This window comes from Mobula hypostoma, chromosome 1 (assembly GCF_963921235.1).
Source record: "Mobula hypostoma chromosome 1, sMobHyp1.1, whole genome shotgun sequence".
Lineage (NCBI taxonomy): Eukaryota > Metazoa > Chordata > Chondrichthyes > Myliobatiformes > Myliobatidae > Mobula > Mobula hypostoma.
Window position 1 is genome coordinate 249,941,355 of NC_086097.1, and position 17,954 is coordinate 249,959,308.

A 17,954-nucleotide genomic window follows, 5' to 3' on the forward strand; every position below is an offset into this window, starting at 1 on the left:
CCACTTAAAAATTACGATTAAATATACTTCATGACTCTAGATAATGATTCTTAACAGTGTGGAGAAATGGGTTCATGTCCTTAGACCCATCAAAATTGCTCTGCAATTTGATAGACGGTTAAGAAGGGATAGGGTCTGTTGGCCTTCCATTAGTCGGAGGATTGAGTTCAAGAGCCATGAGGTAATGTTACAGTTCTTTAAAGCTCTTGGAATAGAAATTGAAATGTATTCAAATTTGGTTGCCTCATCACAGGAAGGATGTGGAAGCTTTATAGACGGTGCAGAGGAGATTTACCAGGATGCTGCCTGAATTAGAGAGCATGTCTTATGAGGATAAGTTGAGCAAGTTTAGGACTTTCCTCTTTGGAGAGGAGAATGATGAGAGGTGTCTTTATAGGGGTGTACAAGATGGTAAGAGGCATAGATTGTGTAAATAGCCTGAGACTTTTTCTCAGGGTGGAAATGGCTCATGCAAGGGAGGCAAAACTAAGGTGTTGGGAGGAAAGCATAGCGGACATGTCAGGGGTAGGTTTTTACACAGAGTGGTGGATGTGTGGAACTTTTAGCTTTAGCACATTGAAACATAGATAGAAACATAGAAAACCTACAGCACAATACAGGCCCTTCGGCCCAGAAAGCTGTGCCAATCATGTCCTTACCTTAGAACTATCTAGGCTTTACCCATAGCCCTCTATTTTTCTAAGCTCCATGTACCTATCCAGGAGTCTCTTAAAATACCCTATTGTTTCCACCTCCACTGCTGCTGCTGGCAGCCCATTCCACGCACTCACCACACTCTGCGTTTAAAAAAAAATAAAAATTAAAAAATAAAAATTTAAAAAAAAACTGCACCTGACATCTCCTCTGTACCTGCTTCCAAGCACCTTAAAACTATGCCCTCTCATGCTAGCCATTTCAGCCCTGGGAAAAAGCCTCTGACTATCCACATGATCAATCCCTCTCATTATCTTGTACACCTCTATCAGGTCACCTCTCATCCTCCATCACTCCAAGGAGAAAAGGCCGAGTTCACTCAAGCTATTCTCATAAGGCATGCTCCCCAATCCAGGCAACATCCTTGTAAATCTCCTCTGCACCCTTTCTATGGTTTCCACGTCCTTCCTGTAGTGAGGCGACCAGAATTGAGCACAGTACTCCAAGTGGGGTCTGACCAGGGTCCTAGATAGCTGCAACCTTACCTCTCTGCTCTTAAGCTCAATCCCATTGATGGAAAAAAAAATGGAGGGGTATGTGGGAGAGAAGAGGTAGATTGATTTTGGAGTATTAAAGAAAGGGTTGGCACAACTTTGTGGGCTGCAGGGCCTGTACTGTGTTGCACTGTTCTATGTTCTATGACCTGCCTGCCGCTTAAGAAAAATATTTTTCTTGTGTTACCCCAGCTCTTCTTCCAATCAGTACATCATATGGTTCTCCTCACTTCCTCTTACCTCATGTAGACTCTTTGTGATAACAAATCCCTCTGATAAAGGATTGGCCAGTGCTATCATGTTTGCTGTTGTGTGCTGGGGAAGCAGGCTGAGGGTAGCAGACACCAACAGAATCAACAAACTCATTCGTAAGGCCAGTGATGTTGTGGGGATGGAACTGGACTCTATGACGATGGTGTCTGAAAAGAGGATGCTGTCCAAGTTGCATGCCATCTTGGACAATGTGTCCCATCCACTACATAATGGACTGGTTGGGCACAGGAGTACATTCAGCCAGAGACTCATTCCACTGAGATGAAACACAGAGCGTCATAGGAAGTCATTCCTGCCTGTGGCCATCAAACTTTACAACTCCTCCCTTGGAGGGTCAGACACCCGGAGCAAATAGGCTGGTCCTGGACTTATTTCCATCTGGCATAATTTACATATTATTATTTAATTATTTATGGTTTTATATTGCTATATTTATACTCTATTCTTAGTTGGTGCAACTGTAACGAAACCGAATTTCCCTCAGGATCAATAAAGTATGACTAATGACTATGACTATAAATTTTCTCTTGATCACGTTTGCTCAAAGGAAACAGTTCTAGCTTCTCCACTTAATCTGGGTATCTTGGCTTCTTTGATTCTGAAATCTTTCTGTGGGTTTTTTTTTTGGTCTTGGATGTTGGACTATTTTTTAAAACTTGATGTAATTTGACACTAAGTGGGTGCTATAGATCCATCAAAACTGAAAGTAGTTCTGTCCTGCATCTTGTTTTAAACCATCATCATATATTATCTTGTCTCTCTCTACGTGAAATCTTTTGGACCATGTGGATGTTGCCAATGTGGATTGTAGTAAGGTATATGACAGAGTCCCCCACGGGAAGCTCATCCAGAAGATTAAAATGTATGAGTTCCCCAGTGAATTGGCAGTTTGGATTCAGAATTGGCTTGCTCTTTGAAGAGGAAAGATAGTGGTAGCTGGGGCTAATTCTCGCTAGAGGTCTGCAGGGATCTGTTCTGGGATCTCTGCTGTTTGTGATGTATATAAATGACCAGGATAAAAACGTAGATGGGTGGGTTAGTAAATTTGCAAATTATACAAAAATTGGTGGTGTTGTGGATAGTGTAGAAGACCGGCAAAGAATACAGTGGGATATAGGTCAGTTGCAGATATGGGTGGAGTAATAGCAAATGGAGTTTAATACAGCCAAATGTGAGGAGTTGCACCTGTCAAATGTGTAGCCACTTTCAGGGAACTGTGAACTTGGACCTCAAGATCCCTCTGCTCATTAACACCCTTAACAGCGCTGATGAACAGAAAGATCTTGAGGTGGCGACACAGGGTGATAGAATGAATATGCTTGCCTTTATTGTTTGATAGAAAGAATATGCTTGCCTTTATTATCTGAAGAATTGAGCTCAAGGGTCAGGAAGTTATGTTGCGGCTTTATAAAACTCTGGTTATGCTGCATCTGAACTACTGCATTCACTTCTGGTTGCCCCACGATAAAAGAGCTGTTGTGGTTTTAGAGAGGGTGCAAAAAAGGCTTACCAGAGAGCACATGCTATAAGGAGTACATAGACAAGCTTACTTTCTCTCGAGTAGTGGAGGGTGAGTGGAGATCCAACAGGAATTTATAAGCACAAGCCAGGTGTGATGGTCCAAAGCGTAGACTACTTGTTCCTTTCCATGAACGCTGGTTGATCTGCTGAGTTCCTCCAGCATTTTGTGTCAGCTGCTCTAGAAGTTTATGAGATTTTGATTTCTCTGGAGCGGAAGAGGCTGAGGGGAGACCTGATAGAGGTTTATAAGATGAGAGGCATAGATGGAGTAGACAACCAGCATCTCGTCTCCAGGGTTGAAATGTCTAATACAAGAGGGCATGTATTTAAGGTGAGGGGGATAAGTTCATAGAAGACGCGAGGGTAAGTTTTTAAAAATACAGAGTGGTGGTGGAACACGCTGCCTGGGATACTGGTGGACGCAAATATGATAGGGGTGTTCAAGTGGCTGCTAGATAGGCCCATGAACGTGGGGGAAATGGAAGGATATGGACTGAGTGGATTAGATTAGTCGGCCATTTGAGTACTAATTTAATTGGTTCGGTACAACATTGTGGGCTGAAGGGCCTCTTCCTGTGCTGTACTTCTCTACGTTCACATTTTTAACTGACCAAAGTGCTCGACTTGATTTTCGACAGGGGAAGTATTCTATGCCTTGAATGAGGATGAAGTCTGCAAATCTGTTGCGCTGATGCTGTTACAGAATGCCGTAAAGTTCAATCTATCAGAGTTTGAGGAGGTGTGGCAACAGAGTGTACCTGAGGGGATGTCAACAAGACTGGATCAACTCAAGGTAAGAATTTCTTGAATAGTTGTCATCCTTTAACATTTGATATGCTGGTGTTTATCTTGATGGCCTTGGGTCAGTTTTGGACAACTCAGTCTCAATTCCATTTTATTCTCCTAAGATATCTGCTCAAACATCACTGATCATACACCCAAACCAATGAGAGGATGAGAAAGAATCCAGCTCCCATGGTGTTCTTATTATTGCTGTCCTTTACTGAGGGTGAGGGGTCAGGGACAGTTATTGTCACTTTTTTTTGGCTGGGGGGAAATTTCGGAGTCTGAGTTTTGTTTCTTTCCTTTTTCATGCCAGTGGGGGGGGTGTGTGGAATGAGGGTGCAGTTGATGTCTTTTCTTTCATCAGCACCCATGTTCTTTCTGTATTTAATGGCTATTTGGAGGAGACAAATAGCAGAAGTGTATTGTACCTGCATACTTTAACAACAAAATGAACCTTTTCAACCTTTGCTTGGAATCTGCAAATTCTTCATCCTTGGCTGCTTTCTGTGTAGTAGAGTCTAAAGAAAAAAAATCAGTTAAAAAAACTGCAATTCTTTAAAGATCAAAGTACAAGGTATAAGACTGTCACTCCCGTGTGGGCCTCTACAGCCACAACAGACGCTGCTCAGATCTTCCAGGTGCAGATCCATGATCTCGCGAAACTAACAGATGCCACCAATGTCTACCATATACAACCTTGAGATTTGTCTCCTTACAGGCAGCCACAAAAACAAAACCAAGAAACCCAGTAGAACCCATCTTAAAAAGAAGACAATTAAACATCCAATGTGCAGGAAAAAACAAACTGTGTAAACAATAAAAATAACCTTCAGAAATGAAGTTCACTTAAGTGAGTGCACAGCCATGGAAGCCAGTCATAGCCAATCAGTTGCAGGCCACAGCCTAGATCAGCACAGAGACAAGTAAGCCTCACGGAGCAGCAAGCTGAACACTTGCCCATCCCTCACCTCTGGCTCCGACACCTTGACCTTTTCAATCTGGCCTGGCGCTTAAATCGGCCAACCAGCAGCCTGTTCCTTGCTCTCAGACCTGGGCCTTGCCACTTTGATATGCACTCAGGCCCAGACTTGCTGACTCAATTCGGTCCATACCCAACCTGGCCAATTTGGACCGGCACTTAAGCTGGTCAAACCTCAGCTTGTTCCTTGCTCACAAGCTTGCAGAGAGATTTAGGCCAGTTAGAAGAGTGGGCTGAAAGATGGCAGATGGAGTTTAATGCTGATAAATGTGAGGTGCTACACTTTGGTAGGACTAATCAAAATAGTACATACATGGTAAATGGTAGGGCACTGAAGAATGGAGTAGAACAGAGGGATCTAGGAATAATGGTGCATAGTTCGCTGAAGGTAGAATCTCATGTGGACAGGGTGTGAAGAAAGCTTTTGGTATGCTGGGTTTTATAAATCAGAGCATTGAGTATAGGAGTTGGGATGTAATGTTGAAATTGTACAAGGCCAGATCAATTGGTGAGGCCAGATTTATACTTTATACTTTATTGTCGCCAAACAATTGATACTAGAACGTACAAACATCATAGCGATATTTGATTCTGCACTTCCCGCTCCCTGGATTACAAATATTAAATATTAAAAATAGTTAAAATTAGTAAATATTAAAAATTTAAATTATAAATCATAAATAGAAAATAGAAAAATGGAAAGTAAGGTAGTACAAAAAAACCGAGAGGCAGGTCCGGATATTTGGAGGGTACGGCCCAGATCCGGGTCAGGATCCATTCAGCAGTCTTATCACAGTTGGAAAGAAGCTGATCCCAAATCTGGTCGTATGAGCCTTTAAGCTCCTGAGCCTTCTCCCAGAGGGAAGAGGGACGAAAAGTGTGTTGGCTGGGTGCGTTGTGTCCTTGATTATCCTGGCAGCACTGCTCCGACAGAGTGCGGTGTAAAGTGAATCCAAGGACAGAAGATTGGTTTGTGTGATGTGCTGCGCCATGTTCACGATCTTCTGCAGCTTCTTTCGGTCTTGGACAGGACAACTTCCATACCAGGTTGTGATGCACCCTAGAAGAATGCGTTCTACGGTGCATCTATAAAAATTAGTGAGGGTTTTAGGGGACAGGCCAAATTTCTTTAATTTTCTCAGGAAGTAAAGGTGCTGGTGGGCCTTCTTGGCAGTGAACTCTGCTTGGTTGGACCAAGTCAGGTCATTTGTGATATTGACCCCGAGGAACTTAAAGCTTTTGACCTGTTCCACTTGCGCACCACCGATGTAAATTGGGTTGTGCTGTCCGCTACTCCTTCTGCAGTCAACAACCAATCTCTTCGTCTTGCTGACGTTGAGAGATAGGTTATTGTCTTTGCACCATGCCACCAGGTTCTTAATTTCCTCTCTGTACTCAAACTCATCATTACCGGAGATACGGCCTACAATTGTTATGTCATCAGCAAACTTATATATTGAGTTCGATGGAAACTTGGCTACACAATCATGGGTGTACAGTGAGTACAGCAGGGGGCTGAGTACACAGCCTTGTGGGGCACCGGTTGCCAGAGTGATTGTAGAGGAGAGCTTGTCCCCTATTTTTACAGCCTGAGTCCTGTCTGTGAGGAAGTTGAAGATCCAGCTGCAGATCTGAGTGTTAAGGCCCAGGTTCCGGAGCTTAGGAATCAGTTTATTTGGAATGATGGTATTAAAGGCAGAGCTGTAGTCAATGAAAAGGAGCTTTACGTATGCGTCTTTATTCTCCAGGTGTTCTAAGGATGAATGTAGGGCCAGAGAGATGGCATCTGCCGTTGACCTGTTGCTCCGGTAGGCAAATTGCAAAGTGTCGAGGTTGACCGGTAGGCTGTGGTTGATGTGTGCCATAACCAATTGCTCGAAGCACTTCATAGCAATTGATGTCAGAGCCACAGGTCGATAGTCATTCAGGCATGCAATCTTGCTCTTCTTCGGCACTGGGATTATCGTTGCCTTCTTAAAACACGAGGGGATCTTAGACAGAAGCAAGGAGCAGTTGAAGATGTTAGCAAACACTCCAGCTAGCTCACTTGCACAGGCCCGGAGAACCCGTCCCGGGACGCCATCTGGGCCCGTCACCTTCCTTGGATTTATCTTCAGGAAGGCCCTCCTGATATAGAAGCAATGATATCATGGTCAGGTTTTATAAGGCACTGGTGATGCGTCATTTGGAGTATCCTGAGCAGCTTTGTGCCCTTTATCTAAGAAAAGATGTGTTTACAAAGGAGGTTCACGAAAATGATTCCAAGATTGAATAGCTTATCATATGAGGAGTGTTGCTGGGCAATGACGTACCTGTCAGTAGGTAATTGGTCATTGTAAAAGCAAGGATGTAATGTTGAAACTTTATAAAACACTGGTGGTGCCTCACTTGAAGTATTGTCAGCAGGTTTGGGCCCCTTATCTTAGAAAGGATGTGCTGAAACTGGAGAGGGTTCAAAGGAGGTTCATGAAAATTATTCGAGGATTGAATGGCTTGTCATATGAAGAATGTTTGATGGCTTTGGGCCTGTATTCACTGGAGTTCAGAAGAAAGAGGGGTGACCTTATTGAAACCTGTCAAATTGTGAAAGGTCTTGATAGAATGGATGTGGAGAGGATGTTTCCTATGGTGGGAGAATCTCAGGCCAGAGGACACAGCCTCAGAATCGAGGGGTGTCCTTTTAGAATGGAGATGAGGAGGAATTTCTTTAGCCAGAGAGTGGTGAGTCTGTGGAATTCATTGCCACAGGTAGCTGTGGATGCCAAGTCTTTATGTATAATTAAGGCAGAGGTTGATAAATTCTTGATATGGGAAGAACACAGGAGATTGGAGCTGAGAGGGAAAATAGGTCAGCTGTGATGAAATAGCGAGCAGATGCGATGGGCCAAAGGCCTAATTCAGCTCCGATACAATACCATTAGACATGGGAGCAGAATTAGGCCATTCAGCCCATCGAGTCTGCTCCAACATTCCATCGTGGCTGATCCTGGATCCCACCCAACCCCATACACCTGCCTTCGTGCTGTATCCTTTGAAGCCCTGACCAATCAGGAAACAATCAACTTCCACTTTAAATATACCCATGGACTTGGCCTCCACCACAGTCTGTGGCAGACGCATTCCACAGATTCACTACTCTCTGGCTAAAATAATTCCTCCTTATCTTTGTTCTCAAAGGTCACCTCAATTTTGAGGCTGTGCCCTCTAGTTCTGGATACCCTCACCATAGGAAACATCCTCCCCACATCCACCCCAACTTTCAGCATTTAGTACGTTTCAATGAGATTCCACCTCATTTTCTAAATTCCAGTAAGTACAGATCCAAAGCTGCCAAACGTTCCTCATATGTAAACCCCTTTATTCCTGGAATCATCTTTGTGAACCTCCTCTGGACTCTCTCCAATGACAACACATTCTTTTTAATATGGGGCCCAAAACTATTGACAATACTCAAAGTGCAGCCTGACTAGTGTCTTGTAGAGGCTCAGCATTATCCCCTTGCTTTTATGTTCTATTCCTGTTGAAATAAATGCCAACATTGCATTTACCTTCTTTACCATAGACTCAAACTGTAGATTAACCTTCTGGGAGTCTTGCATGAGGACTCCTAAGTCCCTCTGCACTTCTGATGTTTGAACCTTCTCCCCATTTAGATAATAGTCTGCACTATTGTTCCTTTTCCCAACACTGTATTCCATCCGCCACTTTTTTGCCCATTCTTTCAATCTGTCTAAGTCCTGCTGCATTTGCATTGCTTCCTCAGCACTACCTACCTCTCCACCTGTCTTCGTATCATCCGCAAACTTGCTACAAAGCCATGAATTCCATTATCCAAATCAAAGGCAAACAATGTGAAAGTAGTGGTCCCAATTTGGACTTCTGAGGAACACCACTAGTCACTGACAGCCAACCAGAAAAAGCTTCCTTTATTCTCACTCGCTGCCTCCTGCCTGTCAGCTATTCCTCTATCCATGCCCGTATCTTTCCTGTAACACCGTAGGATTTTATCTTGTTAAGCAGCCTCATGTCTGGCACCTTATCCAATGCCTTCTGAAAATCCAAGTAAATGACATTCACTGCCTCTCCTTTGTCCACCCTGCTTGTCACGTTTTTGAAGAACTCTGAAAGATTTGTCATCTTATGGTCTTAAGGTAAATTATTTGGTGATTAAGCTAGGATGAAATTGGTGTGTTGCTGGGTGGCGTGGCTCGAAGGGTCGGAAAGACCTGTTCTATGCTGCGTGTCTAAATAATTGTTAACGCTGTCTTTCTGACACTAAACTCATCAGTTTGATGAACAGATTTGTTGTTATGTCTAAGTGCTTTGCTTGTGTTTGTGTGTTGTTTTAAATAATAGTAGGCCCTAAATAAATCAGGCTCTCGCATTTCAAAGATATTACCATGGAAACCTTGAAAACTGCCTGCTGCCCTGTAGAACGTGGCTTCCACTGTTATTTATGTTTGCATCCTCTGAATAGATGTTAACCAGAAGTTGAATTTGTTAGCAGTCACGATGTGCTTAAGGTTCCTTAAGATTGTTATAGCTGGGGGGTGGTAGTGGGAATAAGTTCCTATGACCTGTTAAATGCTCCCAATAGTGTGTGTCTCAAATAGCCCCTTGATAACCAAGTCCGGCACTTGGCCTTCGCGTGTGGTTTAGCTACTAAGCCGGTGAAACCGTTTCTACTGACAGGAGAAGGGGCAAAGGCAGGTTACTGGCGCCTTAAAACCCGTCACTTCGGGCAGATGTGGCTCCTCAGCCGTGGTTGGCAGCTCACCTAAGAGAAGGAAAACTCTGATCTTAAACCTTCTCTACCTTGTGGCTATGCTTACTCATGGGGTAAGTTTCAGGAGTAAACCCCGAGGGGAAAATTCTGGAGCTGGAGTCCCTAAGGCAGTCCTATGTTTTCAACACTGACTGGCAACTCCCGTGATACCGCTGCTGCCAAACTCTATCAGTCTCTGCCGTTTCTTTGGGTTCATCAGCTGCGTGGAGTGCGAGAGCCTGCTACATGGGCAACAGCTTGCTCTCCTATCATACTGTCCTGACTTGCGTATCACATGGACAGCTGGGACGCAACATCCATGGTTAACCCTGACCAAGGGAGGACCTCGCTGTGTGCTCTACAGTACTGGTACTTTCTATCAATAGAAAGCAGGTGGTCTATTTTGTATTAGCAAAAAAAATTATGATTCTGTAAGAAGATTTTTTTTTAAAAAAAAAAGGCAAGGTAGGCCGGTCAGCCCCTTCTCCTGATTCCCATGTAGGTGTAATGTGTCTCCATCTCTGTCTTGAATATACTCAATGACTATCTCCACAGTTCTCAGGTTAGAGAATTCAAAGTACATTTATTATCAAGTATGTATACGTATACAACCTTGAGATTCATCTTTTTGCAAGTACCCACAAAACAAACGCAATGGAACCCATTAAAAATCCTGCACACCAAAGACTGTCAAATACCTAGTGTGCAAAAAAAAGAGAACAAATCGTGTAAACATTTAAAAAAGTAAACAGATAAACACGGAATATGAACCCAAAGTGAGTCCAGTGCCAGTTCAACGCTGAGCTGAGTGAAGCTGGTCCTGGAGTCTAGTGGTTGCAGACCATAGCCATGGAGCCAGTTCATGCTGAGGTGAATGCCGATGGTTGCAGGCCACAGCTGTAAAGTTATTTCAGTGCTGAAATGAGTGATCCTCTGCCTTTGGCCTCGACGCCTTGACTTTAAAAATCTGCCTCGGTGTCTAAATCGGCCAAACTTCGTTTTTTTTTTCGCTCTCGGTCCTGGGCCCCACCGTTTCATTTGGATCCAAGTCCTGTCCAGCAGTGGCTGCCATGGCCATAACTACATTTTCGCGAGTCCCATTCACTGAATCTTCCAGGATAACACAAAAATGTGAGATTGTGTCAACGGTTCAAAAGCACAACTCCCAGTGGGAAATTACAGGCTGTGTGGATGGCAGTGAATGTAGTCCAGAAAAATTGTAATTAATAGAATAGTTAGTAGTTTTGTTTGCTGCTTGTAATACGTCTCAGTGTCTCACCAGTGCTATCTTTACTGGCTTGAGGTTCAGGGCCATCTAAGAGAAGGGCTTCTTTGTCATTTCAACTGAAATGGATGACCTTTTATTCTGAACTCTGCCTGGTACTTCAAGGATCTATCGTATGAATCTTCCTCAGATTCTTTCATGTTTCAATAAGTTCATCTCTCTCATTCATCTCAACTTTGATTCATTATGGGCACAATCTGCTCAAACCCTTTATCCCAGAAATCAGCCTGGTGAACGAATTGAAGCAGCAGCGATGTGGTTTTTGAGGAGGATGCAAAGAATATCATGGATGAAACGAATATCTAACGAGGTTTCATGAATAGAGCAAACACAAAAAGAGGAATAATGTATGAGATCATGAAAAGGCAACGTAACTTCATTGGACATGTGATTAGGAGAGAGGAGTTAGAATGCACAGTAATTATGGGAAAGATTGAAGGGAAGAAAGCAAGAGGAAGACAAAGACAAATGATGATGGAGACAGCAGCCAGAGAATTGGAAATGAATATTAATGAATTGATCCACTTGACCCGAAACAGGAGTGTGTGGGCCATGGCAGTCAAAGCTCAAACTGGGCACGGCACCTGCTGATGATAGCAACACACACAAAAAATGCTGGTGAACTCAGCAGGCCAGGCAGCATCTATAGGAAGAAGTACAGTCAACCATTCGGGCCGGGACCCTTCGTCAGCATCTGCAGACTTTCTCGTGTTTACCTGATGATGATGATGATGATGAACCTTCTCTGTGCTTTTAATCTGCATAGTTTCTTCCAAATTCTGCATAGGTTCTTCCAAAATGATTCCTCTTACAGTTTCTTCTCAGTCAATACAATCAGTGTTCAAGACAACAGAAATTTTAGCAAAAGTCAGTAGCTTGAAACAATGCATGATACTTAATGAAAGGGTCAGATGGAGTTCAACCTGGAAAAGTGTGAAGTGATTCACTTTGGAAGGTCGAATTTGAAGGAAGAAGATAGGGTTAATGGCAGGATTCTTACTGCTGTGGAGGAACAAAATGATCTTGGGTGTCACATCCATAGATACCTCTAAGTTGCCACGCAAGTTGATAGAGTTGTTAAGGTATATGTTAAGTTGGACTTCAGTAGTCGAGGGATTGAGTTCAAGAGCTGCAAAGTAATGTTGCAGCTTTATAAAACCCTGGTTAGACCACACTGAACAGAATATCCTGTTCACTTCTGGTCACCTCATTATACAAAGGACATGGAAGCTTTAGGGATGATACCTGGATTAGAGAAGTTGTCTATGAGGATAGGTTGAGTGAGCGAGGGTTTTTCTCTTTGGAACAAAAGAGGACGAGAGTTGACTTGATAGAAGTAAATAAAATGAGTAAGAGGCATAGGTCGAATGGATAGCCAGAAACTTTTTCCCAAGTGGAAACAGCTAATTCCATTCTGTACTAAGTGTGGTCTCCCAATGAGGAAGTCAAGATCCAGTTGTGGATGGAGGTACAGAGGTCCAGATTTTGGAGCATTTATCATAATGCTATGCAATACTTCGACCAGTATCAGATCTATAACTGAAGTGAATGACAGTGGCAAATTTCTGTGTGGGGGAACACATTTGCCTTCACCTGCTTACTGCTGATACAATTTAAAAAATGATGCTTCTTAGAGGCTGTGATTCAGCAGAGTACTCAACTGTGTCCTTGACATTGGGAAGAATTTGGTGCAGCTGAATTCCTCCATTAATAACTATTAGGAACTAATACACAGTTTTCTAGTACTCTAGTAATATTGGTAGTGTTGTAACTTGTGTATTTCATTTAAATACAGAATTTGTTTTATACCTTTTATAATGATTTCCATGAAACTTTAGCTAATTGGGACAGCTGCTTAGTTGGATGAAAATAAACTGGTCCCAATTAACTGGAATCCACTGTATTGTATCTTGAAAGCTCTTCTGATAGACAAATGCTCAACAAATTGATTAGAAAACCTTTTGTTAAAAATATTTTGTAAATTTAAAGCCTTAGCAAGATGGAAAGTGAGTATTTTGGTACATTGAACACTTGTGCACAAAAAGCAGTGCACTATTTCTTACAGTGTATTATAGTTTCATAAATTAAAGATGCGTATCCTGAAAAGTCAAAACCATGATGGTGAAGAATGATAAATCAGGCAATTACTTTACAGGTACGGTGTAGTGGAAATTTGCCTGAATTTCAGATTTCACATGTAATTGTAAGGTAAAGCCATATCCTGCCAAAAGTACAGCAGTATGATTGAGCAGGAATTGTTTTTCGGATTACTTAACTTTTTCTCTTCTAGGATACAAATACTTCTTTTGAGCTTTTCTCCATGTGTGGAAGCAGTGCTTTTCATCCATAAGACCATCAGACATAGGAGCAGAATTAGGCTATTTGGCCCATCGATCTGCTCTGCTATTTCATCATGGCTGATTTATTTTCTCTCTCAATCCCATTCACCCAGCTCTCTCTGTAACCTTTGATGACCTTGAACCTATCAGCCTCTGCTTTAAATCTATTTGGCCTCCACTGCCGTCTGTGGCAACGAATTCCACAGATTCACCACCCATTGGCCAAAACAAATCCTCCTCATCTCTTCTCATCTCTTTTCTAAAGAGACGCCTTGTAATCTGAGGCTTTGCCCTCTGGTCCTATTGGAGACATCCTCTCCTTGTCAGTTCCATCTAGGGCATCCAATATTCCCCACATGGAACAGTAGCTGACCCCAGTCCTGTGCTCACACAGGGGTAGGAACTGTAGCTCACTCATTTTTACCTTCTCCAAGTTCAGTAATGAGATCAGCAGATCTTCTCATTAGGTGCTTTGTTCTCTGGCAGTTCCACAATGAGCAGCATTTGCTTACAAGTTTCTTGGAAACTTGGGTCCATTTGGACTGCTAAAGCCATTTTACAGCTGATTAAATGAAAGATGTCATATGTACATTGAAGCATACAGTGAAATGCATTGTCTCCATCACACAATATGAGGATTGTGCTGCGGACAGCCCTTGGATGCTGCCACAATTCTGGTGTCAACATGGCATGCCCACAACTCATTAACCCCAATTATATGTCGTTTGGAATGTGGGAGGAAACCGGAGCACCTGGAGCAAACTCTCATGCACATGGTCAAGGGGAGAATGTACAAATTCTTTACAGTGGCAGGAATTGAATGGTAAAGCTTTGTGCTATATATATATATATATATATGGGTTGCTGTATACATGGTGTGTGCTAAAAAAAAAGGTTTTTCTAAGCAGTGAACCTCAGCTTGAGTTTTATAAGTGGCTGGTTAGTGGAAATTTATCATCCAATTGCAAATAAAACTGCTTTTAAAATTAATTCTTTTTTTTTGTATACCATTGGTCTTGCCTGTCCTGCAGGGTGTTGCTCTTGTGGATAGAAATTCAAGGCCGCAGGTGATTTTCCAGTTAAATGTGGAGGATCTGCCAGAGAGTATACAGGATCGATTCAACAGTCTCTTTAACATCAGGGAGAAATGGACAGAAGATGATATAGCTCCATACATCCAGTGAGTAATTTCGATAGTGACATGAATTCCGAACTTATTGCAAAGGCTGCAGTGATGATATTTGGACTCTGCAACAGGATATGAAGAGGCGAATTACGAATTAGTGCCTATAAAAAGTACTTCCCCCCCCCCGCCACCCCACCCCGCCCCAAGAAGTTTTCATGTTTTACTGTTTTTCAACATTGGATCACAGTGGATTTAATTTGGCTTTTTGACACCGATCAACAGAAAAGACTCTTTCGTATCAAAGTGAAAACAAATTTCTACAAGTTGGTCTAAATTTATTACAATTATTGAACATAAGATAATTAATTGCATAATTACTCACCCCCTTCAGGTCAGTATTTAGTAGATGCACCTTTGGCAGCAATTACAGCCTTGAGTCTGTGCAGATATGTCTCTATCAGCTTTGCACATCTGGACACTACAATTTTCCCCATTCTTCTTTACAAAACTGCTCAAGCTCTGTCAGATTGCATGGGGATTATGAGTGAACAGCCCTTTTCAAGTCCAGCCACAAATTCTGAATTGGATTGAGGTCTGGACTCTGACTTGGCCACTCCATGACATTAACTTTGTTGTTTTTAAGCCGTGTAGGTTTGTAGGTTTGGCTTTCTGCTTGGGGCCATTGTCTTGCTAGAAAACAAATCTACCCAAGTTGCAGTTCTCTTGCAGACTTCATCAGGTTTTCTTCTGGGAGTTCCCTGTGTTTTGATGCATTCATTTTATCATCTACCTTCATAAGCCTTCCATGGCTTGCTGGAGTGAAGTATCCCCACAGCATGATGCAGCCACCATCGTGCTTCACAGTAGGGATAGTGCGTTTTTAATGATTTGCGGTGTTTGGCTTACGCCAAACATAGTGTTTAGTCAGGTGGCCAAAAACCTCAATTTTGCTTCATCAGACCATAGAACCTTCTTCAGAGTCTCCCACGTGCCTTCTGACAAACTCTAGCTGAGATTGCAAATTAGTTTTTTTCAACTAGGCGTTGTAGACAGTGAGGAAGGCTTTCAAAGCTTGCAGAGGGATCTGGACCAACTGGAAAAATGGGCCAGAAAATGGCAGATGGAATTTAATGCAGACAAGTGTGAGGTGTTGCATTTTGGAAGGATAAATCAAGGTAGGACATACACAGTAAATGGTAGGGCACTGAGGAGTGCAGAGGAACAAAGGGATCTGGAAGTTCAGATACATAATTCCCTGAAAGTGGCGTCACAGATAGACAGGGTTGTAAAGGCTTTTGGCATCTTGACATTCATAAATCAAAGTATTCAGTATAGGAGTTGGGATGTTATGGGGAGGTTGTATAAGACATTGGTGAGGCCAAATTTGGAGTATTGTGTGCAGTTCTGGTCACCTAACCGTGGGAAGGATATCAGTAAAATTGAAAGTGTGCAGAGAAGGTTTACTAGGATGTTGCCAGGTCTTCAGGAGTTGAGTTACAGGGAAAGATTGAACAGGTTAGGACTTTATTCCTTGGAGCGTAGAAGAATGAGGGGAGATTTGATAGAAGTTTAAAAAAATTATGAGGGGTATAGACAGAGTAAATGCAAATAGGCTCTTTCCACTTAGATTAGGAGGGATAAATACGAGAGGACATGGCTTTAGGGTAAAAGGGGAAAGGTTTAGGGGGAACATTAGGGGGAACTTCATTCAGAGAGTGGTGGGAGTGTGGAACGGACTGTCATCTGACGTAAATGCGGGCTCACTCTTAAGTTTTAAGAATAAATTGGATAGGTACATGGATGGGAGAGGTCTGGAGGGTTATGGACTGGGTGCAGGTCAATGGGAATGGCAGAATAAAGTTCCAGCACAGACTAGAAGGGCTGAATGGCCTGTTTTCTGTGCTGTAATGTTCTATGGTTCTAACAGTGGCTTTCTCCTTGCCACTCTCCCATTGGTGAAGAACCTGGGCAACAATTGTTGTTTGCGTAGTCTCTCCCATCTCAGCCACTGAAGCTTGTAACTCCTCTAGAGCTGTCATGGGTCTCTTGGTAGGCTCCCTCACTAGTCCCCTTCTTGCACGGTCACTCAGTTTTTGAGGATGGCCTGCTCTAGGCAGATTTACAGCTGTACTATATTCTTTCCATTTCTTGATGATTCACTTCACTATACACCAAGGGATATTTAGTGACTTGGAAATTTTCTTGCATCTATCTACTGCCTGGTGGTTTTTAATAATCGTCTTGTGGAGTTGCTTGGACTGTTCTTTTGCTTTCGGGGTGTAGTTTTTGCCAGGGTACTAACTCACCAGCAGTTGGACCTTCCAGATACAAGTGTATTTTTACCACAATCAATTGAAACACCGTGACTGCACACAGGTGATCTCCATTTAATTAATTATGTGACTTCCAAAACTAATTGACTGCACCAGTGATGATTTGATGTGTCATATTAAAGAGAGTGAACAGTTATGCAATCAATTATTTTGCAATTTATATTTATAATTAACTTAGATCACTTGGTAGAGATCTGTTTTCATTTTGACACGGAAGAGTCTCTTTTTCTGTTGGTTAGAAAAAACAAATTAAATCCACTGTGATTCAATGTTTTAAAACAATAAAACATGAACATTTCCAAGAGAAGTGAATGCTTTTTATGGTTACTGTAAGTGAGCAAAGAATTTGGCAAATGAAAGGAAGTATGTGGTCAGGAACTTTGGTAAAAAGAATCAAAAGATAGTTTCTCTATTATTGAAATAGAGATTGCAAGTGAGTGGACTACGGAGAGATCTATGTGTCCTTGTATATAAACCACCAAGTTACATTGGCATTCATAAATAAGGGTGTTGAGTACAGGAGTTGGGACGTAATGTTGAAGTTGTATAAGACTTGGTGAGGACTAATTTGGAGTATTGTGTGTAATTCTGGTCATTTACCTATGCTGTGTACATACATCTATTGATGCTTCTGGACACATCTTCAGTGATGTTTCTGGAATCATCGGGTGTTTCGGGTCTTTCAACATCATACAACCTCCTCCAGGTGACCCAGCCGGGGCTGATCAGACCCCAGCTTGTGTCCAGATGGCTAGCTACTTATGACTCCATGGCTCCCCTCTTTTGAGCCACAGCCATCTTGAGGCCCTCTCTGCCGCATCGGTGGTACTGCGGATGGCTCTCCTCTTCCTCTCTCCCTCGATGCCCAAAATGCTGAAGGCTCTAACTAAGGAACGGGCTGCGAATCCCCTACAACCAACCCCCACTGGGAGACACCTCGCTCTCCATCCAGCCTGCTGACAGTTGCTGACCAGTCCTGCGTACTTGGAGAGCTTCCTTTCAAAGGCCTCCTCCAAGCGATCTTCCCATGGGACTGTCAGCTCCAGCAGCACCACTTGCTTAGTAGACTCAGACACTAGGACAATGTCTGGTTGCAGGGTGGTGGCTGCGATATGGTTGGGGAACTTCAGCTGCCCTTCGAGGTCCACCAACAGCTGCCAGTCCCTTGCAGAGGTCAGAATGCCTGCAGATGTTCTTTTGGCGGGTATTGGCTGCTCCCCAGCTCTGACAAAGGCAATGGCCTGCTTGGAGGGTCATTTACCGATGGAAAATATATCAATGAGATTGAAAGAGTGCAGGGAAAATTTATGAGGATGTTGTTGAGACTTCAGGATTTTAG

At 42.8% G+C, this 17,954-nt stretch overlaps 1 protein-coding gene across 1 annotated transcript in view; it reads left to right on the forward strand.

Moving 5' to 3' along the window:
* dscc1 (DNA replication and sister chromatid cohesion 1) overlaps positions 1–17,954 on the forward strand; it is a 93,254-nt gene that overhangs the window by 65,368 nt on the left and 9,932 nt on the right. Inside the window, exons 8-9 of the mRNA XM_063042435.1 lie at positions 3,641–3,795; positions 14,188–14,336. Of these exons, the coding sequence (XP_062898505.1) occupies positions 3,641–3,795; positions 14,188–14,336 (304 nt within the window). The remainder of the gene's footprint in view (positions 1–3,640; positions 3,796–14,187; positions 14,337–17,954) is intronic.